General features: G+C 35.7%; 1 protein-coding gene across 3 annotated transcripts in view; it reads left to right on the top strand.

Annotated features, from left to right (window-relative positions):
• Positions 1 to 27,274, top strand: part of PHIP (pleckstrin homology domain interacting protein) — a 193,057-nt gene that overhangs the window by 136,099 nt on the left and 29,684 nt on the right. For all 3 annotated transcript variants that reach the window (XM_027854734.1, XM_027854725.1, XM_027854741.1), the window contains exons 23-29: positions 1,658 to 1,889; positions 18,073 to 18,192; positions 21,303 to 21,410; positions 22,522 to 22,646; positions 22,758 to 22,840; positions 26,306 to 26,417; positions 26,643 to 26,704. In XM_027854734.1, coding sequence (XP_027710535.1) covers positions 1,658 to 1,889; positions 18,073 to 18,192; positions 21,303 to 21,410; positions 22,522 to 22,646; positions 22,758 to 22,840; positions 26,306 to 26,417; positions 26,643 to 26,704 — 842 coding nt within the window. The remainder of the gene's footprint in view (positions 1 to 1,657; positions 1,890 to 18,072; positions 18,193 to 21,302; positions 21,411 to 22,521; positions 22,647 to 22,757; positions 22,841 to 26,305; positions 26,418 to 26,642; positions 26,705 to 27,274) is intronic.

The raw sequence follows: 27,274 nt of genomic DNA, 5'->3' as shown, positions 1-27,274 counted from the left end.
TTAGTCAAAAGAAAAAGATGAGGTAAAGGGGATGAGAGCCTTTAGTCCAGACCTGTAATTTTATTGGGTAGGGAAGTCAGGGTGGAAACTTACTTCATCAGTATAGATCAGCATTTCTCCTTTAAATAAGCTCAGAGATAAAAAAGGGATTAGGGATAGGGTTGTCAAAAAAAAATATTTTAAGGAAAAGAAATTAAAAGAGGATTATAAAAATGCACAGAAGAGAACAGAAAGAAAACCCAAAATTACATAGTGAATTTGATATATTTTATTTAGAAATTTGCAGTTTTCTTCACAATCCTGGTCTACTGTTGTGTGGAATTGCTCACTTTATTTGGTGTTTCAGTTCAGAACAAAAGAAAATTTTTAAATTTGTTAAACCTTTTAGGATTGCATATTAAGATATATTCCTGAAATAACTAGAATGTGAGGAACATAGTGTAGATTGTGGGTGAAACTCAGTGACATTAGAAACAAAAGTAGTATTGTCACTGAAGGCTACATCATTTAGACAGAGAAAATAGATGAGACATTCAAAAAGCAAATTGTAAGCCTGGCAGAGAGGGTATGCTATGAGAATGATGAGGACTTTAATTACCCAAATGTACTACTGTATTGTAGCTCTCTACTTCAAAAAGATCATCTAATACACTAGTTCTTGGCCTAACAGCAGGAAACATCCCACATTAGCTGATAATACCATGAATGGTACCTCCCATGGTAGCAGGGGCTTTAGAATGTCCTGTGGCTTAGGGGATAGAACCTTCAAAGTTACGGAATCAGTGACCAAAGGCAGAGGCTTCAATAACTTGAGAACAATATTTTCTTTCATTTATGGACTGCTCCACATTTATTCAGTATATGTGTTTACTTACAGCCTGAATAAACATTGTAAAGCTACATAATACTGTATTTCTCATAAGTATGACTCAAATATTCAGAATGGATCTGTGATCTCATTTGGTATATATTCCTGCTAACAGTATAGGTCAAAAACCATGTTCGCTTGACTATCCTGCGTATCTGTTGTCTACATCCTCCTGCAAGTCCACTAATAAGGGTGGCCCCACTTATTGGGGGCCCATATCTTAGTATTGGTAGGGATAGCATTAATTCACATAATCATGGTTTTTCCATTAGTTATTCCTCTTGTGCGTGACCAGCCAACCTTCTTTTTTGCCTCATAAGTTTTTTGATGACAGTGGTATGATACCATATGCTATAAGGATATATTCATTGCATAGAAGCCTATTTGATTCCATTCCTTAATATGTTAAAAAGTTGTTGCCATTAGAAAAAAAAATGGTACTTCAAAAAGGTGATGCTTTTAAACTAATTTAGGAGGTTTATTATTTTTCAGAATTTAACAAATGTCAAATATTACTATTAATTATCCCTTATTTCATCTCTTTATTATGAGCCTTTCTGAAAGGGAATTTTGGTTTTTTCTTGTTGTGTGTGGGAATTAGAAATGTTTAGGTAAGCATAATATTTTAGAAAGTGCTCAGAAGTTGATGTATTAGAAATCATTGCAGTATTTTAGTGAGTCCAGTAATTCTGTATTGTTTTTCTCTCATTACTTTACTTTTCATTCGTTATTTTAATATCAAAGAAGCAGGCTTAAGGTTTGTTTGGTTTTTTTTGTCCACATTTATAGTGATTATTCTAGTGATTATTCTGATTGGACAGCTGATGCAGGAATTAACTTGCAGCCACCAAAGAAAGTTCCTAAACATAAACTAAAGAAAGCAGAAAGCAGTTCAGAGGATGAAGAAGAATCTGAAAAACAGAAGCAAAAGCAAATTAAAAAAGAAAGGAAAAAAGGAAATGAAGAAAAAGATGGACCAACGTCACCAAAGAAAAAGAAGCCCAAAGAGAGGAAGCAAAAGGTTGGTACCATATTAAGCATCAAAATGGTGTGATATTTTCATTCTGTTTCTAGAGAAACATGATTATTTTTACAGAAGTTTTTTTTTTTTTTTTTTTTTTAATAAAATTAGTAGCTCACATTTAGGAAGTGCCTGTTTGATTTGCAGAGCCTTTTACAAATATTCTCTTTTGATTCTCACAACATCCTTGAGAGGTAGATGCTTTTATGCCCATTTTTATAAATGAGGAGACTGAGGCAGGCAAAGAGTAAGTGACTCGATTGTCACTAGTCAGCTAGTAAGTGTCTGAGACAGAATTTGAATTAAGATGTTTCTGATTTCAGGTCCAGCACTATCAACTTCACCATCTAGCTGTCTTTGTAAATAACTAGCATTTATAATTTGCAAAGCACAATACAAACGTTACCTCATTTTATCCTCGCAATAACCCTGAGAGGTAGGCGCGTATTGAGGGCAGAAAGGCCAGTCTAGCTAAAGCAGCAGCACACCCTGGAGGAGAGGTTCAAACCACTACTACCACTTTGACCCATCCCACCCTCCTTAGACTCTTGAGGGAAAGAGCCTAGGATTGTAAATTCAGCAGCTTTTTGTATAGCAATGCATTCAGCGCCAGTGTCCACAGTCATCATTCTGAGAAGCAGTTCCTGTGGAAGTGCAGTCTGGTAAGTGTTCTTGCAGGTGCAACACCTACTTCTATTGAAGACCCAGAACCAAAGTCCTTGGCAGTGAACAAGTATCAGTATTTTCTCAATATGTTGATGACCGCAAGTCATGGAATCACAGAGTAACCATATCTGAAAATACATGCAGTATTCCACAGCTGTAGCACCCCCTCCCTTCCAACCTATTTTAATTAACAAATTTGTTATCTTTCCACACTCTTACCCATTAAAAAAAGACAAAAGAAAAAAATTACCCTTTAACAGATATGCATAGTCAAGCAAAGTAAATTCCTTCATTGTCTGCATGTAAATGTGTGTGTTATATGTATATGTGTGTATACATATATACTTCTTCCAGAAGAGGTAGATAGTACATTATATCATCAGTCCTCTGGAGTCATTGATTGATCAATAGTTCTTATTTTAAAATAAAAATTAAAAAAAAAATCCTATGAAATCCAGACTGATTTAGATCTTTTGCCAGACTTAATTTAAATAATTCTTCCTTCTGCTTTTTCTGTTTTATGAAGCAATATATAGTCCTTAACTTTCCTCAGTAATATTTTACAAACAAGTTTATATTTTGAGTGTGTATTACTCTTAGCTCTCATCCACTTGACAAGTAAAGCAAGTTTTTGATCATCTAAGGCAGTTTGAAGGTCTTTTGAGAACCTCATTTCAATCAGTGATTTATACCAGATAAATGTTTGCATGAAATTGTTACCAGATTTTTATTTCTCTTTCTACATCTATTTCCTCTTTTCATTATCAATAACTCATTTCAGCAGGTCAGCTTGGAGCTTTTAAAATTCCGTACTGTATTTTTTCTCATTTGTTTTCTTACAGCTTTGCATTTATGATATAAAATCCCTGAAGTTTCTATATAGTCTATATCCCTTTTTTTAGAGCCATCTTTTTCAATATATTTGTCATCATACTTTACTATCTCCCTATTTGCCTGGTGTGTACTCACTTCTTTTCTCTGCCTCTTAGATTACCAGACTTTATCAAGCACCTGCTTGAGCCTCTCCTGATCCCAGCCATCCCTAGATGCTGGTGGCCTATGAAAAGGCATCAAGACGAGATTCCCCATAATCATTTTTCCCCCTAAATTTAAAAACAAATTTCTTTATGTTAAATTCCTTTGATAAGGCCTTGGTATCTAAGATACATAAACAACTAAGAAAAAATATTTTATTTATCTTTGTTTCCTATGTTATCATAGCCAAAGAATTCATTATGGGACCAGCCTTGGTCCCTTAAAACACAAATCTCATTTGTGATTGATGAGATTCCCTATGCTTAGCTAGGCTGGTCCTTAGAAAATAGACATGATTTGTTTTGGGACCATCCTTAAAGCTTTTCCGAAATGACACATAAAACCTACTTGTAAAAAACCAGTTTCTAGTCCTCCTAATTGAACTAGAAGTCAAACTGAATAGTCTTCAGTTTTCAGACTTGTTTCTGTGCTTCTTTTAAAATAATCAGGACAATATGTTCACCTTCCAGTTCACCAACTCTTCTTCTGTTGTCTGTAATATATCTTTCTTTATTCCACTAATCAGCAGTCAGTTAATAAATTCCCACTGTGTCAGAAGCACTAGGAATACAAAGACAAAAATGATGTGCTCTTGCCCTCACGGTGACCACACAAATCCAGGGGTGGTAATATGTTCGTGTGTGTGTATCTATTTATTTATCTATCTATCTATCTTTATAGATATCTGTCTGTGTGTGTGTGTGTGTGTGTGTGTGGACACATGCACAAGGCAGTTGTGAGTAGAATTATATTATTTTGAATTTAACAAATACTAACTAAAATTAATATATGTGTATAGAAGATCAGAAAAAAAGAAAATGGTATGTGAATATTCAGTAAGTTGTAGTTTACTTTTCTTTTTTTAAGTGTATAATAAGTTCAGTCTAATTTTCAAAAGCACTCCATTTATTTGTACTACTTTCTTTCTCGCCTTCTATTCTCTGCATTTTTTAAAAAGATGCCTCAGCATTTTTTTTTAAAACTTTTTAGTGAGGCAGTCGGGGTTAAGTAACTGGCCCAGAGGTACACAGCTAGCGTCAAGTGTCTGAGGTCACATTTGAACCCAGATCCTCCTAACTCCAAGGACAGAGCTCTATCCACTGTGCCACCTAGCTGCCACTGTCAGCAACATTCTTGCAAGTTACTAGTAGTATATATGTACCAGTGGAATTGCTGGGTAAAAGAATATAGACATTTTATCAACTTTATTTCTGTAATTACAAATAGTTTTCAAAATTACTGCATTAATTCATAATGCCACCAACAATATGTTGGTGTGCCTATCTTCCTACAACCTCTCAAACATTGATTATTTCTGTCATATTTACCAATTTGTTGGGTGTGAGGTGAAATCTCAAGGTTTGTTTTTGATTTACATTTCTCTTAATGCTTGTGATTTGGATCATTCTTCCACATAGTTGTTAATAGTTGAAAATTGTTCTTTTGAGACATATACGTTCAGATCCTTAGACCAGTTCCCCATTGGGAAAAACTTTTGATATCACATACTTTTGTTAGTTGTTTATGTATCTTGGATGTATGTATTTAATATAAGGAATTTTTCAAATTTGACTGTTTCCCTTTTTTTCATGTGTGCATTAATTGTACTTAAAGAAGTTTTTCATATAATCAAAATTATCTTTTTAGTTGCCTCAATCTTGTGTTTAGTAAAGAATGAATACATTTCCTACCCATGATCTAATTTTCTTCAAGAGTTTTTTTAATATTACAATCTTTAATAGTATGATCTTTAATATTAAGGTCACATATCCATTTTGAATTTATTGTGATATCCATTTTATCTTCTGATCCTCTTGTAATGAACTTTTTCCTTACTCATAGAGCTTGCTCCATTAATTTGTTTATGATGTCAGCCTTTATATCTAGGTTGGGTTTCCATTTGGAACTTATCTTAGTAAATGTTTGAGATGTTAATAGTCCTTTAGTAGTTTGTTCAGGATGGCCTGAATAAGTAAATTAATTTAGATAGTATTGTCGTTTTTGTTGTTTTGCTAGGCCAACCCACAAGCAATAAATATTTTTCCAATTATTTAGGTCTGTCTTATTTCTATAAAGAGTTTTTTGTAGCTATATTCATATGGTTTTAATGTATCTGTTGGTAGATAGCCTTCTGAGTATTTTAAGCATTCTTATAGTTATTTTAATGACAATTCTGTGGTCTCTTTCTGCTGAATTTTGTTGATATTTGGTGATTTACACAGATTTATTTTTTATTCTGTAACTTTGCTAAAGTTGTTTTTAAAAATTCTTTTGTTTACTCTTTAGCTTTCTTTAGATAGATCATCATAAAAAGTGATAGTTTTTGGTTTTTTACTCCCTCCTTTTACTTTTTCTTTTCTTTTTTTTAGGCAATTGGGGTTAACTGACTTGCCCAAGGTCACACAGCTTACTTCTTTTTCTTGTCTTACTGTTATAGCTGGCATTTCTAGGACTGTGTTAAATGGCAATAGTGATCATGTGTACACTTGCTTTACTCTTCATCTATTTGGGAAAGCCTTTAACAACTTTTCCTGTTGTATATAATGCTTGCTCTAGGTTTTAGATAGATACCACTTACCATGTTAAGGGAAAATCTGTTTATTCCTATTAATTCAGGTGCCTTTAACCAAAATTGGCATTGGATGTGTTCAGTATTGTCCAAAATCTTTTCAGCACATATTAATATAATCATAGTTTTTATTTTTTGAATTAATGTGGCTTGATGTCTTTTTTTTTTCCATTATGAACCAATTCTATATTTTGGGTACAAATCCAACCTGGTTATATTATATGATATTTTGAATATGTTATCTGATCCTCTTTGCTAATAGTTTTTTTTTTTAATATTTATATCAGTATTCACTAGGGATATTGGTCTATAGTTTTCTTTCTGTTTTAACTCTCAGGGTTAAGGATCGAGACCATATTTGTATCATACAAGGAATTTGGTTGGATTACTTTTTTGTTGCTTTGGTTTTTTGTTTTTGTTTTTGTTTTTTTCAAATGGTTTCTGTAATACTGGAATGCATTATTATTGCAAATATTGGAATATTTGAAATCATTTGTAAATGATTTTACCCTCTGGTCTTGGAAGATTTTGGAGGTGGGGAGGAGGCAAATAGTTCACTTTTTATGGTATTATGTTGTTCAAATAGTCTATTTTTTCTTATGACAATGTGAGAATTTTATATTTTAGTAAGTATTCAACATTTTCATATGAAGTACAGATTTTATTTGCATGTAATTGAGCAAAAATAGTTTCCCTTATTTCCTCTTCAATTTTTGTGAATTATCCTTTGTCATTTCATAGTAACAATTTGATTTTCCTCTTATTCATTGGATTAGTTAATTTTTTTTTTTTTACATGAGGTAATCGAGGTTAAGTGACTTGCCCAGAGTCACACAGCTAGTGAGTGTTATGTGTCTGGAGCCAGATTGGAACTCAGATCCTCCTGACTCCAGGGCCATTGGCTCAATCCACCGCACCACCTAGCTGCCCCCAAAGATAATATTCTCCCTCTTTTCTTTTCTTTTTTTTTTTTTGAGGCAGTCAGGGTTTAGTGATTTGCCCACACAGCTAATAAGTGTCTGAGGCTGAATTTGAACTCTATTCCTCCTGACTTCAGGCCTGGTGCTCTATCCACTGTATCTGTCCACTCTGTCTGTCCACTCTATCCACCTAGCTACCCCTAGTTAATTATTTTTGCTAGTTTTTTCCCAAAAATTCAGTTCTTAGATTTATTTATCAATTCAGTTTAATGGCTAGGACTAGATTCCACCTTCCACAGGAAATGTTTGGCCTTAATTCTTGGGCCTTGTTCAGACTCAGGTTGCCTGGATATTGAATCAGACTACTTTGGCCCTGTATCCTTCTGTGGGACTGGACTATTTTGTACCTCACCTACCCTATCTTTTCTCAGTGCCCTACTTTCACAGGATTCTGGCAATCATTTTTGCAGTTTTGAATGGATGGAGGAATTTATGTGTGATTTTCTTTGATTTTCTTTATCATTGTTCCTTCTAGTACATTTTCGGATCTTTACAAGCTCCTATTCTAAATGATACAATGCTTCCAGTGTGCTCTCTGGAATGTTTGCTCCATAGGGAACAAAATACATTTAATTTTATACTTTTTCCTTTCTTAGTTATGTTAGCTTCTTGTACTCACTGAGACATGACTCCCTCCTGATTTTACACAGCCTTCCTGGGCACCTTTTCTAGTACTGTTTTCACTTTCACTCATACCCTTGACTTCCGGTGAGGGAGTTGGATTACTCTTTATTCCCCATTGCTACTTCCAGGCTCTTCCTCTACCAACATCACTCAGTAACTTCTTCCTTTGAGATTTAGTCCATATCAGGATTCTAGTAGGTATTTATTGACCTCCCTCCTCCTTCTTAATTCAGGAAGTTCAGTGGCTGACTTGCAGTATTTCTCTTCTCTCCAGCTTCTGCCCTTTGTAGTAGGGAATTTCAGTGTACACATCACTAATTTTGGGAATACCTTACTCTCTCCTTTCTCAGGACCTCCACCTCTACCCTACCATAGCTATTATCTCTCTGACAGATGATGATCTCTCTATCACCCACAAGTGTTCTGCATCCATTTCATGATCTCTCAGATTCCTTTCTCTCATCATCATCTGTTGTCATTTCACCTCTCCCTCTGTCTTGCAACTCTAAATCGTGGTTTTCATCTTCACCAAAATCTCCACTTCTTTTACCCTAAGTTGTCAGCCATCACTCCTACACTGTCTTCCTGTCTCCATATTGACCCCTAGGTGAATCAGTTCAAATCTACCCTGTCCTCAAGTCCTTTGCCCCTCTAACATATCACAGATCTTGGAGTGACAAATCTCAGCCTTAGATTACTACAACCATCTACTGCCTTTGCTTCTACTAATGTGCTATTGAAAAGAACTAGAGAAATTCACAAAACTCTGCTGAGAGTCTACTACACGTTTGTTTCACAGTCTAAACTGGCCCCTCACTGTAGCAAGATAACCCTTTTCCTTTCTCACTGACTTACTATAACCTTTTCGCAGCCTGCTATCATACCTTCCACAGTTCCTACCCTCTCAGCTAAGAACATTGCCTCATTTCTATTAAAAATTTGAGGCCGTTCGCAGAGGTCTCTCCTTCCCATCTCACATCACTCAGATACTTTGTGCCACTATCTTCACTTTTATCTCACACGAAGAGGTATCTCTTCTCCTTGCCAAGGCAAACAAACCCTTCTACAAGTGATCCCATTCCATCCCATCTTCTCCAGTTGATTGCCATATCTATCACTAACACTCTCTCATTAATCTTCAATCAGTCCCTGTCTTCTGGCTACTTATCTACTGCCTAAAAACATGCCCGCGTCTCCTTCATAGTGGAAGAAGTTCAGTCTCAAAAATACATAGTTATAAATTGAAGAAATACATTATTGACTGGGCATACTAAATTATTATACACGTTTCTCAACTCCTCTCACCAATTATGTAGAAGTTTTTTGCTGAAATTTATTAAATAAGTTCCATCTGATTTCATTCCACTTTCAGGAAGTCAGTCAGTAAACATTTATTAAGAGCCTACTGTGTACCAGGTATTGTACTAAGTACTGGAGATATAAAAAGAGGCAAAAGACAGTCCCTACCCTTAAAAACTCATAATCTAATATAAGAAGCAAGTATGTACAAACTATACATAGGAAAAATTGGAAATAATTTAAAAAGAGAAGGCACTATAAAAAAGAGGTGTGGGGAACAGCTTCCTGTAGAAGATGAGATTTTACTTGGAACTTAATGGAAGCCAGATGAGGACAGGAAGCATTCCAGGTATGGGCAGTAGTCAGAGAAAATGCCTGGAGCTGACAAATGCTGCTGCTGCTTGCTATTTGTCCTTCGTTCTCCAAGAGAATCATGACCTCAAGGTGGTGTTGCCATGACGTGCAAGTGAATTGGATTTAAGGAGAGCTGTGCAAAGTCACCAGTCTCACTTTCTCCTCCAGACCCCTCTGGGTCCGGTGGCCAGATATGGATCAAGACCAACTGGAGATGGCCCAGGATGCAATAGGGGACCTTGGCCTTTTCAAGCTAAGGTCTTTAATAGGTCTCAGTTTTACTGAGGCTGAAAGATAAGTGTCTTATTTGCGGAATACCAAGGAGACCAATGTCACTGGATTGAACAGTCCATGGGGAATAGTAAAATGTAAGAAAATTGGAATGGTGAGAGGGAGGTAAAGGGGATGACGGCACTAAGTTATGAATATGAAGGGCTTTGATCAGCAACACAAAAGATAATGTGTTTTATCCTTGAACAGGTTTCGAACATGAACAGACTGATATGAACCAGGCCTGGCCAACAACATTGTAGCAGATCATTTTGAAAATATTTGTTGGTGTATTAAAATTATGACATTTGATTGTCATTGATGGTTAAATGCTTTTTTTTTTCCCATTAGTAAGGGTTTGGGAAAGAGAGACTAGACCTGTGATTGTACTTCAGGAGTCAATTTCTGGGGCAGCTAGGTAGCACAGTGGATAGAGCACCGTCCCTGGAGTCAGGAGGACCTTAATTCAAATCCAGCCTCAGACATATAACACTCTTTAGTTGTGTGACTTTCCTCAATTGCCTCATCAAAAAAAAAAAAAAGGTTGATTTTAGTACTGAGAGGTGAAATTACATACAAGAGGTGACACAGAGAGTATATGTCAGGGTGGGACTTGAACCTTAATTTTCTTAGTTTTAAGGTTAGCTCACTATACACTATAATACACTAGACTGCCTCTCCGGAAAGGGCAGAACAAAAATAGCTAATAAAAAAATGAAAACCATGACAAAAAGAGGGACAATGAAAACCACATATGGCAGGTTCAAAGAACTATATTCTAGATACTGAAAACTGGCAAATGTGATTTATTAAGCACCTACTATAAGCAAAGCCCTGTGCTAAGAGCTGAATATACAAAGAAAGGCAAAACACAGAAATGATTGCAAAGATGGTACCAGATGACATCACAGAATGAAAGTAGAACTATTCGGCTGCTATTTTGTTTCTATCTTCTCTATCAGCAAAAATGGTCTTCATAAACTGGAATCAAAAGAACAAACTATAAAGTAGAAATTGTAGCCTATGATAGATGAAGAGGAGATAACAAGATACCTAAATGCTTTAAATGAGCTCACCTTCAGACTAAATGAATTATTTACTAAGATGTTATAGATCCTTTCAGATATAATCTGAGCCACTGTTCAAAATCTTTGAGAAATCATAGAAAATACAAAAGATGCTAGAAAAATTAAGTTGTACAAATTTCCTAGTTTTCTGAAAAAAGAAGAGGTTGATTCTGGAAACTACAAATACAAAAAAAAATTTTTTTTGTTAAGTTTCACATGGATATCAGGCAAAAGTCCAAAATAGATTATTAACTAGAAAGTTTCTGAGCATTTAGAAAATGCATTGATCCCAAGATTCAACATAGCTTTTCTAGGAAGTCGTACCATGCTAGCTTCATATCCTTCTTTTTCCACAAGATTTTGAGTTACAAATTTTCTCCCTGTCTTGTCCCTCCCCCAAACCCAAGGCAGCATGCATTCTGAATACCCTTTCCCCTAATCTGCCCTCCCTTCTATCTCCCCTTCCCCTTCTCTTATCACTTTCCTTTTCTAGTTTCCTGTAGGGCAGGATAGATTTCTATACCCCATTGCCTGTATATCTTATTTCCCAGTTTCATGTAAAAACAATTTTTTTTAACATGTGTTTTTAAAACTTTGAGTTACAAATTTTCTCCCTTCCTCCCTCCCTACTCACCCTCATTGAGAAGGCAAGCAACTCAATAATTATACTTGTGTAGTCATGCAAAACACTTCCATAGTAGTCATGCTGTGAAAAACTAATTATATTTCCCTTCATCCTATCCTATCCCCCATTTATTCTGTTCTCTCTTTTGACCCTGTCCCTCCTCAGAAGTGTTTGCTTTTGATTATCCCCTCCACCAATCTGTCCTCCCCTCTATCAACCCCCTGCTCTCTTGTCCCCTTCCCCCCTTATTTTCCTGTAGGGTAAGATAGATTTGCAAGCCAAATCCTATGAGAATAAGATTCACTCATTCCCTCTCACCTTCCCCCATTTCCCCTCCACTGTAAAAGCCTTTTCTTGTCTGTTTCATGTGAGATCTTTTATCCCATTCTATTTCTCTCTTTCTCCTTCTCCCAGTATAATCCTCTCTCACCCCTAAGTTTTATTTTCTAGGTATTACCCCTTCATCTTCAACTCACCCTGTGCCCTCTATCTGTATATCTATACATACATACAATTTTTTTCCCTCCTACTACCGTAATACTGACAAAGGACTCATGAGTTACAAATATCATCTTTCCCTGCAGGAATGTAAGCAGTTCAACCTTAATAAGTCTCTTATGATTTCTCTTTCCTGTTCACCTCTTCCATGTTTCACTTGAATCTTGTATTTGAAGGTCAAATTTTCTATTCAGCACTGGTCTTTTCCTCAGGAATGCTTGAAAGTCCCCGATTTCATTGAATGACCATTTTTTAACCTGAAGAGTTATACTCAGTTTTGCTGAGTAGGTGATTCTTGGTTGTAGTCCTATTTCCTTTGCCCTTCGGAATATCATACTACATGCCCTCTTGTCCCTTAATGTAGAAGCTGCTAAATCTTGTGTTATCCTGATTGTGTTTCCACAATACTTGACTTGTTTCTTTCTGGCTGCCTGCAATATTTTCTCCTTGACCTGGGAATTCTGGAATTTGACTACAACATTCCTAGGAGTTTTCCTTTGGGGATCTCTTTCAGGAGGTGATCAGTGGATTCTTTCCATTTCTATTTTGCCCTCTGGTTCTAAAATATCAGGGCAGTTTTTCTTGATAGTTTCTTGAAAGATGATATCTAGGCTCTTTTTTTGATCATGGCTTTCAGATAGTCCAGTAATTTTTAAGTTCTCTCTCCTGGACCTATTTTCCAGGTCAGTTGTTTTTCCAATGAGATATTTCACGTTCTCTTCTATTTTTTCATTCCTTTGGATTAGTGTTACAGTGCCTTGATTTCTCAAATTGTCACTAGCTTCCAATTTATCCATTCAAATTTTTAAGGAAGTATTTTCTTCAGTAATCTTTTGGACTTCCTTTTCCATTTGGCCAATTTTGCTTTAGGGCATTCTTCTCCTCATTGGCTTTTTGGACCTCTTTTGCCATTTGGGTTAGGCTATTTTTTAAGGTGTTAGTTTCTTCAGTATTTTTTTGGGTCTCCTTTAGCATCACTCTCAGTTTTTCCTCTACTTCTCTTACTTGCTTCTCAAAATCCTTTTAGAGCTCTTCCATGGACTGGGACCAGTTTATATTTTTTTGGAGGCTTTGGATATAGGAGGTTTGGCTTCATTGTCTTCTTCTGGTTGTATGTTTTGATCTAATTTGCTCATGATCCCAGCCAATTACTTGAGTTATAGACTCTTTGTTAAGGTAGGAATCTGTTTCCAGTGTGGAGAATGTACTGTCCCAAGCTTCAGGGGTTTGGTGCAGCTGTTTTCAGAGATACTTGTAGGGACCTGTAAATTTTCAGTTCTTCCAAGGTGCTATGATCAAGGGTGAGGTGTTTACTCCTTTCTTGGCCTGCGCTGTGGTCTGTGAGCACTCTTTTCTGTCTTGGAACTGTGAGGAGGATTTCCTTTTCACAGCCGCTACAAGCTCCACCCCGCCAGCACTTCTCCTCGCCCCAGGACTGCCACCCAGAACTGTGATCCAGATCCAAGCACGTGCAAAGCAAGAGAATCCTGTAACAGCAGAGAGATCCCTGCAATCCCCTTCTGATCAGCCATTCGATTCCCCCTCAGTCTGTGGGCTGGAAGCCCAGAAGGCAGCCGCTGCCCTGGGGCTGAGCTCAGGGAATCGGGCTGGGATCCATGCTAGTCTTTAAGCGCTGCAGAAACAGACTTTTCCCACTGACCTTCTACGTTGTCTTTGTGGGTTGAGAAGTCTGGAGACCTCCACAGCTGCCCTTGATTCAGTCCCCTGAGGTCTGCCCCAGGTTCTCTGAGGCCTGGTCTTTGCCTGCGTAGCCCACACTGAACTGCGCTCCTCTCTCTCCCAGCCCACTGCGATAGACCTTTCTAATCAGTCATCCAGGTTGTCTTGGGCTGAAAATTTGTTTCAATCTGTCTTTTTGTGGGTTCTGCTACTCTGGAATTTGTTTAGAGCCATTTTTTTACAGGTATTTGAAGGGGTTTGGGGGAGAGCTCAAGCAGGTCACTGCTTTTACTCTGCCATCTTGGCTCTGCCTCCCCATATCCTTCTTTTGACAGCTATATTCATAGATTAAAAACCTCTTAAGGGCACTCTCGGTGACCTTGGGTTCTCGAAGGGCCCTTCCAGTTGAGTGCAAGCTCTATCAGATCCTCTTAGACTGGAAATTCTTCCAGTCTGGGCCTACTGATGTCAGTTTTCCTAGGACAAAACTATCCACTATCAGATCTCATCACCATGATGTTGATTTTTTTTTTTAGCCACAGCAATTCTCATGTCAATCTGGAAACTATCAGCATTATCATCTTTGTCAGTAGAAGCGTCCAAAAGGATATCCATATTGATAGATTCATAGATCCAAGAAGTATCAAGTATTTATACAAATAGGGAAGGAAAGAAGGATTTATTAAGCACCATAGTACTTGTACTAAGCACTTTACAAATATTATCTTATTTCATCCTACAAATAGAAACATATTTGTACAAAAATGTTTACTTATATAAAAATGAATAACCACAGTCCCTACCCTCAAGGAAATTACGGTACAGTGAAGGAGATGACATCTTATTGTATAATAAATACATAAATTTCAGTGAGAGCTTATAGGAGACAGATCATGCCTGATTTGATGTGGCTGAAGGAAATCTTCAAAGAAATTGAGTTGGGCTTTAAATGTGAGCTTCTAGTTTAAAGCCTGCAGTGAGTAGAACTAAATGGAAGAGCATTCCACACATAGAGAATTATAGTAAAAATAAAGGTATGAAGCCAGTAAGGTCTAGTCCATGTTTAGAGAATGGCTCTTGAGATATGTTTAGTAGGTGAAAGAAGGTAATAGGAAAAAGTTCTGGAAAATTAGATTAGAACTAGACTCTTCTTTTATTTCTATAAACATCTCACTTATTTTAAAATACATTAGTACCAAATCATCAGGGAAAGGGAAAATAAGAGAAAGCTGGGCTCTGTACTGAGCACTTTGGAAATATTATCTCATTTGATTCTCACAACCACCATAAGAAGTAAATGCAGTTAATACCCCTGTTTCACAGTTGAGGAAACTGAGTCAGGCAGAAGTAAAGTGACTTGCCATGGGTCACTTAGCTAGTAAGTGTCTGAGGCTCGATGCAAACTCAAGATTTCAGTCTCCAAGCCTAGAGCTCTATATACACCACCGTCTAACTGCCACTAAGATCGTAGATCAGGCCTGCCCAACCTGCAGCCCAGGGGGCACACCAAAGGATTTCAGGTGGCCTGCAAGAAATGTAAAGGATGTTTTCCTCTACATTTTTCATGGGCCACCCAAAATCTTTTGTCAGGCTGCAGGTTGTGCAGACCTGATAGATCTAGAACTGGAAGGGATATTAAAAGATCATTTCTTGCAACCTCCTCATTTTACAGATGAGGAAACTGAGATCCAAAGAGGTTATGACCTACTGATTACCATAGAGATAACAGAGTTAGAATTTGATCTTAGGTGTTGTAACTCAAGGTCCTTGCCTTCAAGGTATCCAAGCCCTTCTGTGACTCTAGGTTCTTTTCACTGTATCTTGCTGCTGTCTCTCTTTGCATCATTTTTTTTTTAAAGCTTAAAATTTTAAGATTACAATAATCCCATTAGCTAAAGAACTTTGCCAAAAACAAGTTTAATTTAAGGGAGATCAGTATAATGTCATTCAATAAGTTGATAAACATTAAATGCCTGCTATGTGCCAGACCCTGTGTTAAGCTCTGGGAATACAAAAAAGAGGAAAAAGATATTAACTCCCCTGAAGGAGCTTACAGTCTAACGGGGGAAACAACATGCAAATAAGTATATACAAAGCAAGCTATATGTAGGATAAATAGGAACTATTTAACAGAGGGAAGGCACTAGAATTAAGAGGGTTTTAGGAAAAGCCTCCTGTAAAAGATGAGATTTTAGTTGGGACTTAAAGGAAGCCAAGAAAGTCAGTAGGTGGAGATGAAGAGAGAAAGTGCGTTCCAGGCATGGGAGCATCCAGAGAAAATGCCCACAGCCAAGAATTGGAGTGTCTTATCACAAAGTCCTCGTCACTGGATCAAAGAGTATATGCTGGGAGTAGGGTGTACAAAGACTAGAAAGGTAGGAGGGGGTTGGGTTATGAAGAACTTTGAATGCCAAACAGAGCATTTAGTACTTGATCCTGGATGCAATAGAAAGCCACTGGCATTTTTTTGGGTGGGGTTAGGGTGACATGATCAGACCTCTTTAGGAAAATCACTTTGGTTGGAGGATGGATTGGAGTGGGGTGAGGCAGGCGCACCCACCCGCCAGCTATTGTGGTATTCCAGGTATGAGATGATGAGGGTCTATACTAAAGTGGTGGCAGTGTCAGAGTAGAAACATGTATTTGAGAGATGTTTCAGAGGTGAAATTGATAGGCCGTGGCCATAGATTGGATGTAGAGGAGAGGAGATAGTGAGGAGTTGAAGATGACTCCACGGTTGTGAGTCTGAGGGACCAGGAGAATGTTGTTGCTCTCTAAAATAATAGAGAAGGCAGGGGAGACTTTGGAGAAAAGATATTGAGTTCTCTTTTGCATATAATGAGTTTAAGATGTCTACTGAACATCCAGTTCCAGATATTTGAAAGGTAGTTGGAGATGCAAAATTGGAAGTTAGAGAATTTAGGGCAGGATAGGTACATTTGAGAATCATCAGCATAGAGATGGTAATTAAATCCATGTGAACTGATGAGACTTGAGGGAAGGTAGCATAGAAGGAAATGAGAAGAGGGCCCAGGACAACCTTGAGGAACGATGTCTGCTTGTAGTTGGAAGGCATCATCTTAATGATAATCCAGCAAAGGAGACAAAGACAGAGTGATCAGATAGGTAGGACAACCAGAAGAGAATGGGGTCCCAAAAACCTAGAGAGAAGAGAGTATCTAATATAACACGTATTGCGTTATGCATTTAGGTTAATTGCCACCCCAATTTTTTTTTCTGACAGGTACAGGAGGGATTATAATTGACTTGGCAGGACTTTTTGTTAATTTTTTAAGCAGAAGTTTATTTAGAGACAACAAGGATAAAGTGACTATTAAAAAAAATGTTGCATTTGACGTTCTTAAGCTACATAAATAACAACATTAACAAGAAAAGACAGAGAATAGACATAACTGTCAATAATATTGCTAATTATAATATTAATAGTATAGTATTAAGATCGTGGGAAATAGTAGTCTGTTTATTTTCTCTCTACTCCTCAGGCTGCATCTATAATATTTTGTACAGTTCAGGCCTACCAAATAAGGTACATCCAGAGGGGTGATTAAAGGATCTAGAAACCATGTCATATGAGATATCCATATTTAACTTAGAGAAGTAGAGATTAAATGGACATACACTATACTTACTATACTGAGTAGATTTTTTAGCTGTTGCTTCAGAAAGCAGAACTGGAACCAGGGCAAAGAGACAGGTTTTGGCTAGAGCTATTACAAAATTGAATGAATTGTCTTGATAGATGGTGAATTCTTTTCAAACAGATAACTGATTGTTAGGTGTACTATGGAAGGGATTGCTGCATGGAGTAGAAAGTTGGACTATACAAACACCAAGGTTCCTTCCTAAGATTCTTCGGTATTTTTCCATGCAATCCCAACATTTGTAAAATGCTAAAACTACAGATAGAGTACCCTAATTGTATTTTTTAAATAAGCATTTGGATAGATAGAATAAATTAAACAATCATTTATTAATAAAAAAAATTGTAATTTAAAAAAATGTAAAATGTTCTTAAAATTAAGATAATGCCTTGTATTGTAGGTGTTTAGTAAATCAACTGATTCATCCCATACCCTTATTTAAAAAAAAATAAAAAAGACTTGCAGTATTTTAGTGCAATTTAAAAACTTCAGTATTTCTCGAGGAAATAAGTATTGTATTCTCAGCACTGTGTTTCATAGATTTAGATCAAGAAGGGACCTTAATATCTACTGTTTTTGAATTCTTGTTTTCATCACTGCAATGGTTAACTTTTTTTTTTTAATTTCAAGAAAACCAGTTTGTTAATAATTGTGCAGTTAAAAAATGTATTCTTGAGGGGGCAAGTTTGCTTTATTTTAAATATCCCTGTTATGGAGTATTTTTTGATGTGAGGAGTATGCATTTTATATTGAAGGTTGATGTTTCTATTTTCATAAAGTTTCACTAGATGTTTTGTAACAAGTACTATTTATGGTGAGCATACTCACTTTCAAATTTTGTGAACATTCTCTAGAGATTGGCTGTTGGAGAATTGACTGAAAATGGTTTGACTTTAGAAGAATGGTTGCCTTCAGTATGGATTACGGATACTGTTCCTCGAAGATGTCCATTTGTACCGCAAATGGGAGATGAGGTACCTTTTGATTAAAAATTAACTCTCATTTTTTGTCTTTTTTACAGTTGACTTTAATGCAAACTTCTAGTAACTTGTAATTATATTAGAAAAATCTTGTACTGCCAATTTTTTATTGTGTGTATATGTATATATATTTAGAGAGATGTATGTATATATTTTTAATCATTCCATTGATTTTGTTTAGAAACATTGCTTAAAAGTGTTTACATATTTAAATGGAAAGTTTGTAAAAGAGAAGTAAAAAGCTTTTGGTAGAAATTTTTTTTTTTTTTACTTTATTTATTTATCTTGGCTAGGCAGTGGAGTTAAGTGACTTGTCCAGGGTCACACAGCTAGTGTTATGTGTCTGAGGCTGGATTTGAACTCAGGTCCTCCTGAATCCAGGGCTAGTGCTCTATCCATTGCACCGCCTAGCTGTCCCAAAAGTAAGTGGAGATGATGGGGATTGAACCCGGGGCCTCACACAAGCAAAATTGGTAGAATTTTTAAGGCAAGTTTATGAAATTTCGCAAGCTGGGGCTTCCATCTCTAATTTTATTTTTATTTTTTTCTATAACTTAATAGATATAAGTAGATTGGCATATTAAAAATATAATTTATAATTTAGTCATGAATAAAACTATTAATTATTGTCTGGTACTGTATTTCAAGGCATATTTAAATGTGTTCAATTGTTCTGTAAATCCATCATGTAAAAATTTGGCTATTTTCATTTTAACAGCAATAGAGTCATACCCCAATTTTTAAGCTGTAAAACAGTCTAATTGTTTAAGAATTGTTTAATAGATTCCTGAGTCATTATCAAATTGGATGAATCTCTGAAAAAAGAGACCACCTACATTTTGGAAAATTTTTACAATTATAGTATTACTTCCTTTTTGAGGTGGGCGAGGCCAGCTTAAAGTGAGAAACCTTACCATAATATTTTCCTCCAAAAATTACATCATTTTCAAATTATGAATATGTCTCAAGCTAATATAAATGGATGATACTAAGAAAAAATAGTTTTTGTAATTGTTACTCATATTAAACCTCTCAGATAGTAAGAATATCATAAAGTTAAGTCATTTAACATTTATTTTAAGATTTTAAAGTTGAAGGACTACTTTACTCTTCATAATACCTTGGGTTTAAGAAACATACTGATTTGAATTCTTACTATTTTTTAGTAATACTCTAAAAATTCATGAATTTTTAAATTACTTCATCCTTTTTGCTCAGTAAAAATCTATCCTTAACAAGCATTTCTTGGTACTTACTGTGTGCCAGGCACAGTGCTAAGCATTGTAGATTAAAAAAAAGTCCTTGCTCTCAAGAAGTTCACAGTCTAATGGAGAGACAACATGCAAACAACTATGTACAAATACAATAGATAGAGTATATATTGGAGATGATCTCAATTGAAAAGAACTAAGATTAAAGAAGACTGAGAAGGGCATTTTCCAGAAGATTCGACTTTAACTGAGACTTAAAGGAAGCCAGGAGGCACAGAGATGAGTTGGGAGAGAGTTCCAGGCGTGGGGTACAGCCAGTAAAAATGCAAGGATTTGGGAGATGGAGTGTCTTGTGAGAGGAACATCAAGGAGGCTAGTGTCGTTGGTCATTGGATCTCAAGATTATATGGTATTAAGTAAGATGTAGGAAATCTGGACAGACAGGAGGAGGCCAGGTTATGAGGAGCTTTAAAAGCCAAACATAGGATTTTATATTTGATTCTGGAGTTGATAAGGAGCCATTGGAGTTACTGAATAGGGATAAGGGATAATATCTTTTGGTAGATTGATTTGACAGGTGAGTGGAGCATGGACTGGAATAGGGAGAGAGACTAGGGGAAAAAAGACTAACAGGCAAGTTATCACAGTAGTTTAGGCATGAGGCAATGAGGATGTGAGGTAGCAGAAGTGTCAGAGTAGAGAAGAGGGCGTATTTGAGAGATGTTCCAAAGGGAGAAATAACACTACTTGGCAACTTACTGGATATGGAGAGTGAGAGAGTGAAGAGTTGAGGATGACACCTAGGTTGGGTAACTGGGTAGTACCCTTGATAGAAATAGCAAAGTTAGGAAGAGGGGAGAGTCTAGGGAGAAAGATGAGTTCAGTTTTGGTGTAGAGTTTATGATATGTGTGTGACATCCAGTTGGAGAACATGGAGATGTTCATTGAGTCAGTCGGAGCTGATGAAACCAAGTGCAGTAGTATAAAGGGAGAAGAGAAAATAGAAGAGAAGAGAGCCCAGGACAAAGAAAGTTTGTTTTTTATTTGTTATTTATTGTCCAGTTTTGTGATTTCATTTTTGTATATGAGACTCCTAGTGTGGAAACTTCTCTGCTAATACATATCAGACTTCCTTCTGTTCTTCTACTTACAATCATAGTGAGTCTGGGCAGTAAATCTTACCCACTGTCATACAGCCACTATTTGTCAGAGTTGGAACTTGACCCAGGTCTACCTGACTCTAACCATGATTCATCACTGCCTTTTAGTTTTCATGTAGAGTTCCAGAATAACATGGTTTTGTTGTATTTAAATTATTTTGACAGATTTTTCATATTTGACTTGTAAGTTTTTCTAAACTATATTGGAAATGTTCTGTAACCAAATTTTAGCTTCTTAAGAGATCTACATAATGTGTGAGAATAATATTGAGAGTTCTTTTTTCCTGTTTGGATTTCTAATTTGCAATAATATTTCTCTGTTTATCCTGTAAGATTCAGCTCCTGTCCCTTCTGTAGTCCTCTCGGCTGCAAATGTCTTCCTTTCTGAGATCACTTTATATCTGCTCTGTATTTATCTTATATGTATCTAGTTAATTATTGTTCTTCCCCCTCTAGGGCCTTTCTTTGTGCTCCCCACACTTAAGCACATTATCTAGCACAATATTAAAATTTTTGGACTGATTGCCTACTGTGGCTATAGTTAAATAGTGACAGTATAATAACCAATCAAAATTTAACAGTTCACTCATGGAATAGTTTACTCTTTTAGCTTAAGCTAACATAGCATAACATAGCATAACACTTAATGGTTTTTGCATTTTGAATCATAAGTGTTATTACATTTATATTTTGTAACTATGACATGATTCATTTTGTTTTTTTTTTTTCTTAGGTTTACTATTTCCGACAAGGACATGAAGCATATGTTGAAATGGCCCGAAAAAATAAAATATATAGCATTAATCCAAAAAAACAGCCGTGGCATAAAATGGAATTGCGGGTAATATAATGTTTCTTTTATTATGACATCTTTTTTTTTTATTGTTTTTAAAAAAAAAATTTTGGGGGGCAGCTAAGTGGCGCAGTGGATAGAGGTCTGGCCTTGGAGTCAGGAAGACCTGAGTTCAAATCCAGCCTCAGACACTTGACATTTACTAGCTGTGTGACCCTGGGCAAGTCACTAAACTCCCAATTGTCTCACCAAACCCCCCCCCCCCCAAAAAAAGTTTTTTGATTCAGGCTGATTAGTCAGAAGAAACCATTTTATAATACAGATAAGATTTTTGTCTTTGAGAATAAATAGCACTAGTTTTTTGTCTTGAAACTTTTAGAATAGATTTTTTTCTTTTAAGAGTTATTAAAAAGAGTTATCATTCCATTATCTCGACTTTGCAGTAAAAATACTGATCTAATTTATTGACTGGTGCAATTTATGTTTGATACATAATGTATCGGGATTACTTTTAGACAATTGTATTCATTTTATATCTAACAACTTTAATACTTTATGTGAAATAAATCTGACATTCTGATCTTAAGTTTTACTAGAAAAACACATTTTATTTTATTTTATTTTTTAGGCAATTGGGGTTAAGTGACTTGCCCAGAGTCACACAGCTAGTAAGTGTCAGGTGTTTGGTCTGAGGCCAGATTTGAACTCAGGTCCTCCTGACTTCAAGGCCAGTGCTCTATCCACTGCGCACCTAACTGCCCCTAGAAAAACACATTTTGAGAGTCATCATGACATATTGGATACAGTTGAAGGTTGGATGACCTGGGATATAAAGACCCTTCTCTGACAGAGACTGTGTGACCCTGTCAAGTCACTTAACCTCGAAGTGACCCCAAAGAACTCTGTAATACTAAAAGATGCAGAGCAGTTGTTGATCTGATTTGGTGGGGCTAATTTCTTTACCACAAGTTACCGATACTAATGAAATCACAAATCCAACATTACCTCCACACCCCACCCCCAAAAAAAATATTCAAAAAATTCACTGTCTTCATTTCACTAGATTTTTTTTTATGATAGTTACAAAATATTAAACTTTTAAGTCAAAACATTTAAATCAAAAGCATGGTGTTTTCTTGTTTCTTTTTTTCTCCCCTAGGAGCAAGAATTAATGAAAATAGTTGGCATAAAATATGAAGTGGGTTTGCCTACACTGTGCTGCCTTAAACTTGCTTTTCTAGATCCTGATACTGGTAAACTAACTGGAGGAGCCTTTACAATGAAGTAAGGGACATTCAAAGAGGCAAAAATTTTCAAAGCTTTAAGAAATATATTTAAATCATTGACTTTAATCAACTTATTCATGTTTTGTTTTTGTTGTATTTATCAAATTAGGTACCATGATATGCCAGATGTTATAGATTTTCTAGTCTTGCGGCAACAATTTGATGATGCAAAATATAGACGATGGAATATAGGTGAGTACATAATTAGTTTGTGAAAATGTGAACTGTTTAACATACACAAAATGAGCTCAAAAGAAAGGCAGCTTATTTCCTGGATCTTAGAGAATAGATGATAAAACATTTACTTTTTCCTAGGTAGAGAATTGAAGTGCATGATGTTGCCATCTCTGCCAGAGATAGCATCTTTATTGACTCTTTTTTTGCTTAGCTAACCTTTTTACATGAGTCTCTTCATTGGCAGGCATGGTATTTTTGAAGTGATTGGTGTAAAAATAAGGCATTTGTAATTTTTTTTAAGAGAGGCTTTATTCACTCACTATATAAATTGAATAAAAATATACTTGCTGAATAGGAAATTCATTGTTGATGTCCTTTTTTGTATCAGAAATACTAATTACATTTATTAAAAATCAGTTGTTTTAGTTTTTTTCCTCCCTCTAAAGGCCCAGCATATAAGTATTTTGTGTACTGCTGATTATTTTCTTGTGCTGGGTGAGGATTTATACAAGCGCCATTCATAACTGAATCTAAGAGCTGAAAGGGACCTCATAGGTAAAGTCAGCAAGCATTTATTAAGTACTTATTACATGCTAAGCATTGTGTTGACCTTATTAGAGTTTCTGCCTTCAGCAAGCTTCCATTCTAATGGGGGAAGGCAACACATAAAGGGAATTGAAAAGCAGGGACTAAAGGGTGGCAAAGTCTGATGACTGACATGGACTATTGCTCAGAATCAAGGTTTTGGGAAGAACTTACCAATGGGAGAGTTCTGCCATAGCCCCAGAGGGATGTTCCAGCAATGGGAAGGCATCTGAATCATGGTAACATGGTCATGTAATTTAACACCATCATTTTATAGATGTCTTCATGAAGATTATTTTAAGGTGCATTTTTGAAAATTCTTCGCCAATATGTGTGCCATTATCCATCATTGTTACTAGTTTTCATTTTAAATTATTTTTAAATTAAATCAAAGGGTTGGGGGGACTCATAATTAGTTAAATTCCAGGATCTAGATTTGCATGATTTAAAGTATTGATATCTGAAGGATGATCTCCAAAGATTTGTCCTTATTCTTGTTCTTTTCTCAGAGTTGACTTAGATGATATGATACCTGGTTTAATAAATTTTTGTTAATTTGTTGGTGATACTGTAGTTTTTATTCTTATCAAATATGTGGTTGAAACTGAGGAGTAGCTAACAATAGGACAGGATCATGAGCCTAAAGCTCATGGTCAGAGTGAAAGGGCCAAATCTAGTAACTGAAATTTAGTCAGATTAAAGCTCTACATTTGGGTCTAATAAATAATAAGCCTAAAGTTCTACATTTGAGTGTATATAAGTAAATATTATTTGCAGTACTTTTTAGTGAGAGCAGGACAAAAAAACATACTTCCCTTTCTCCCCCCCAAAAATCCTTGGTTTAGTACTTTTTGATAGAGTGGTATTAAAGGTCTGCTTTGTAAATGCAGTTTATTTTGATGACTTTGAGATGTAAAATGTTAACATCTGAAAAATACATAGATATAATTGAAGAAATACATAATTGGCTGGGCTTAATTATTATATACTGTTTTCAATTTCTGTTACCAATTATGCAGAGGTTTTTGTTTAAACTCAGTCAATTTCCATCTTTGCAAGTGATATATTGTTTTTGCTAAAGAAACTTAGTTTTTAGATATCTCGTTGAGCATGATTTCTCCATATTATTCACTAATAATAGCTCAAGTCACAATATACACTTAAAGTGTAAGGTTCATCATTAGTAGCAGTTAATACGTAAAACCATATTTCAAGTGATCTTTCCAATAATTTCAAAATTTTGGCTTATTTTTATTTCAGAGTTGATTAAATTATCATTGTTTCTGCCTTATAGTATGGCTGACAAAAATTTCAGCCCAGGAATAAGTGAAGTGTCATTTTTGGCGTGTTCTTGATTTAGAAGTTTTAGTGTTTTTCCCCCCAATCCCAGTGGATTGTCTTGTGTTACCCCACTTAGGATACTACAACTCATCTTTAGAAAATGACGTAAAAACAGAATGGTAAGAGGTCTAAAGACTATGCTATATACAAATCATTTGAGGAACTAGTAAATTTTTGCCTAGATAAAAAAGTACTTGGGAGACATGATCAGTCAACAAGCATGTATTACATGCTTGCTGTGTGAAGCACCATGATAGGCACTGGAACTGTAAAGACGAAAGTAAAGACAAAGTAAGACAGTATCTGCTCCCAGGGAAATTACATTCTGTTGGGGTATACAATGTACATAGGTAATATAAAACATACACAAAGTGATTTCAGTGGGGCTTCTAACCACTGAAGCAATCACAAAGTCCTGTTTAAGAAATTGAAGGAAACTAGAGATTACAAAAAGTGAAAGTAAGGAGGAATAACATTTCAGTCTTGGGAGATAGGCTGTACAGACCATGGTTGTAAGTGAGAGTGTTGTGTGCAGATAACCGTAAGTAGGCCAGTTTGTCTGAATCATACAATGTTTGGGTGGGGAGCAGGAGAAAGTAATGCAGCCTACAAAGATAGGAAGAGGCAGGAGTGAGCATAAAATATATTTCAAGCATGGGAGGTGGCCATTGCAAAGATACAGTATCATGAGGGGAGATGGAATAATAATGTCTTGAAAACATTGATTGGGGCCAGGTTGTGAAGGGCTTTAAAAAAAACCCAACTTCTCTAAACAGGAGTTTGTTTTACCCTAGAGGCAAGAGTGAGCTGCTTGTTTTTTTTGTTTGTTTGTTTGTTTGTTTGTGTGTTTATTTTTTTTGTTTTTTAGATTTTTTTAAATTTTAGACCTAAATACTAAAACTTAAATACACAATAAGAAAAAAAAAACCTATTACAAATTCCAGCCTTAGCTGGAAGCTTTGTGAGTGGAAAGAAGGGATCGTAATGAGAGATATGGAGATAGAAACAGTAAAACTTGGCATGTCATTGGATAGGTGGGGTAAGAGAATGTGAAGAGTGGAAGATAATGCCAAAGTTGTGCCCCTTTTTGTTGTTCGATGGTACCTGACACCATTTGGGTTATTATGCTGGAGTGGTTTGCTATTTAATTCTCCAGCTTATTTTATAGATGAGGACATGTTAAATTACTTGCCCAGGGTTACATAACTAGTGATGTCTGAGGTCAGATTTGGCTCAGGAAGATGAGTCTTCCTGACTCAAAAGTCTGGACTGTGCCATCCAGTTGCCCCAGTGCCAAAGTTACAAACTGGGAAAACTAGAAGAATGGCTGTACCCTTGATAGATATAAGAACACTTAGAGAAGTGATGAGTTTTGGGGAGGAAAATAATGAATTATGTTTTTGATATGTTGAGTCTCTGGGAACATCCAATTTCATACTCACAGTAAACAATTGGACAAACAAGAAATAATTTAAACTTTTAAAATGTATTTACTAAAAATGGATTATAACATGACATTCTTAGTAATGTACTGCCTGTTTGTTTCTTATCCAGGTGACCGTTTCAGATCAGTCATAGATGATGCTTGGTGGTTTGGAACCATTGAAAGCCAGGAGCCTCTTCAGCCTGAATATCCTGACAGTTTATTTCAGTGTTATAATGTCTGGTAAATATCTGTCTGGTTCGTTTTTTTGTTTTTCTTTGTGTTTTTTTGTTTCACCTAATTACCTTCAAAATTTTCCTTTGTAGTAACCAGACTATTGAGTACATGATTCAATCTCTTAAAATAGTGAATTTTTTTTTAACTTTTTTGTGACAAATTGTATTTTTTATTCATTCAGCAGTTATTTTTATTTGGAATTTTAATGCAAGTATTATATCTTTCTTTAAGCTGGGATAATGGAGACACAGAAAAGATGAGTCCTTGGGATATGGAACTTATTCCTAATAATGGTATGTGTATCTGTAGATTGTGCTCTATGTAACTGTGAAGTAGGATGAATTAACTTAATAGTAGAAAAGAGATTTTGAGTTAATAGGAGTCATCTTTATTAAATCAGTGCTATTTGAAAAAATTGTAGTGAATGTTTCATCCGAAAAAGTAATTGGAAAAAAAAAGATATTTGAAAAACACAATGTCCATTATGAAATGTTCATGTAAAATGAAACATGAAAATATAAGTTTTAGATCAGTTCATAAACTTGTTGATCAATATAATTCATTGGAAAATTTTCATTTTCACTGTTATATTAGTTTTTTTTAAAAATGAATTAAGCCATATTGAAGTATTTTGAATTCAATAAAAAATTTTTAATTGTAATTTTTTAAAATAAAAAGAGAGTAGCATTTCTTCTGTTACCAAAAAATGCAAGACATATTCTTTTATAACAAATCAGGAATTGAACTGAAGCCACATAACCTGTTTGTGCAGTTTATGTCACTACTGGCCTAAAATAGGTTGTAGCCAAAAGCTAAATGAGTAAGGGTCCAAGCAGATATAAGACAAACTGTAAAAGGGGGAA

Source organism: Vombatus ursinus, unplaced genomic scaffold (assembly GCF_900497805.2).
Source record: "Vombatus ursinus unplaced genomic scaffold, bare-nosed wombat genome assembly UNPS02000582.1, whole genome shotgun sequence".
Taxonomy (NCBI): domain Eukaryota; kingdom Metazoa; phylum Chordata; class Mammalia; order Diprotodontia; family Vombatidae; genus Vombatus; species Vombatus ursinus.
Note: the sequence above shows the minus strand (reverse complement) of the source record. Positions and strands in the feature narration are given on the sequence as shown.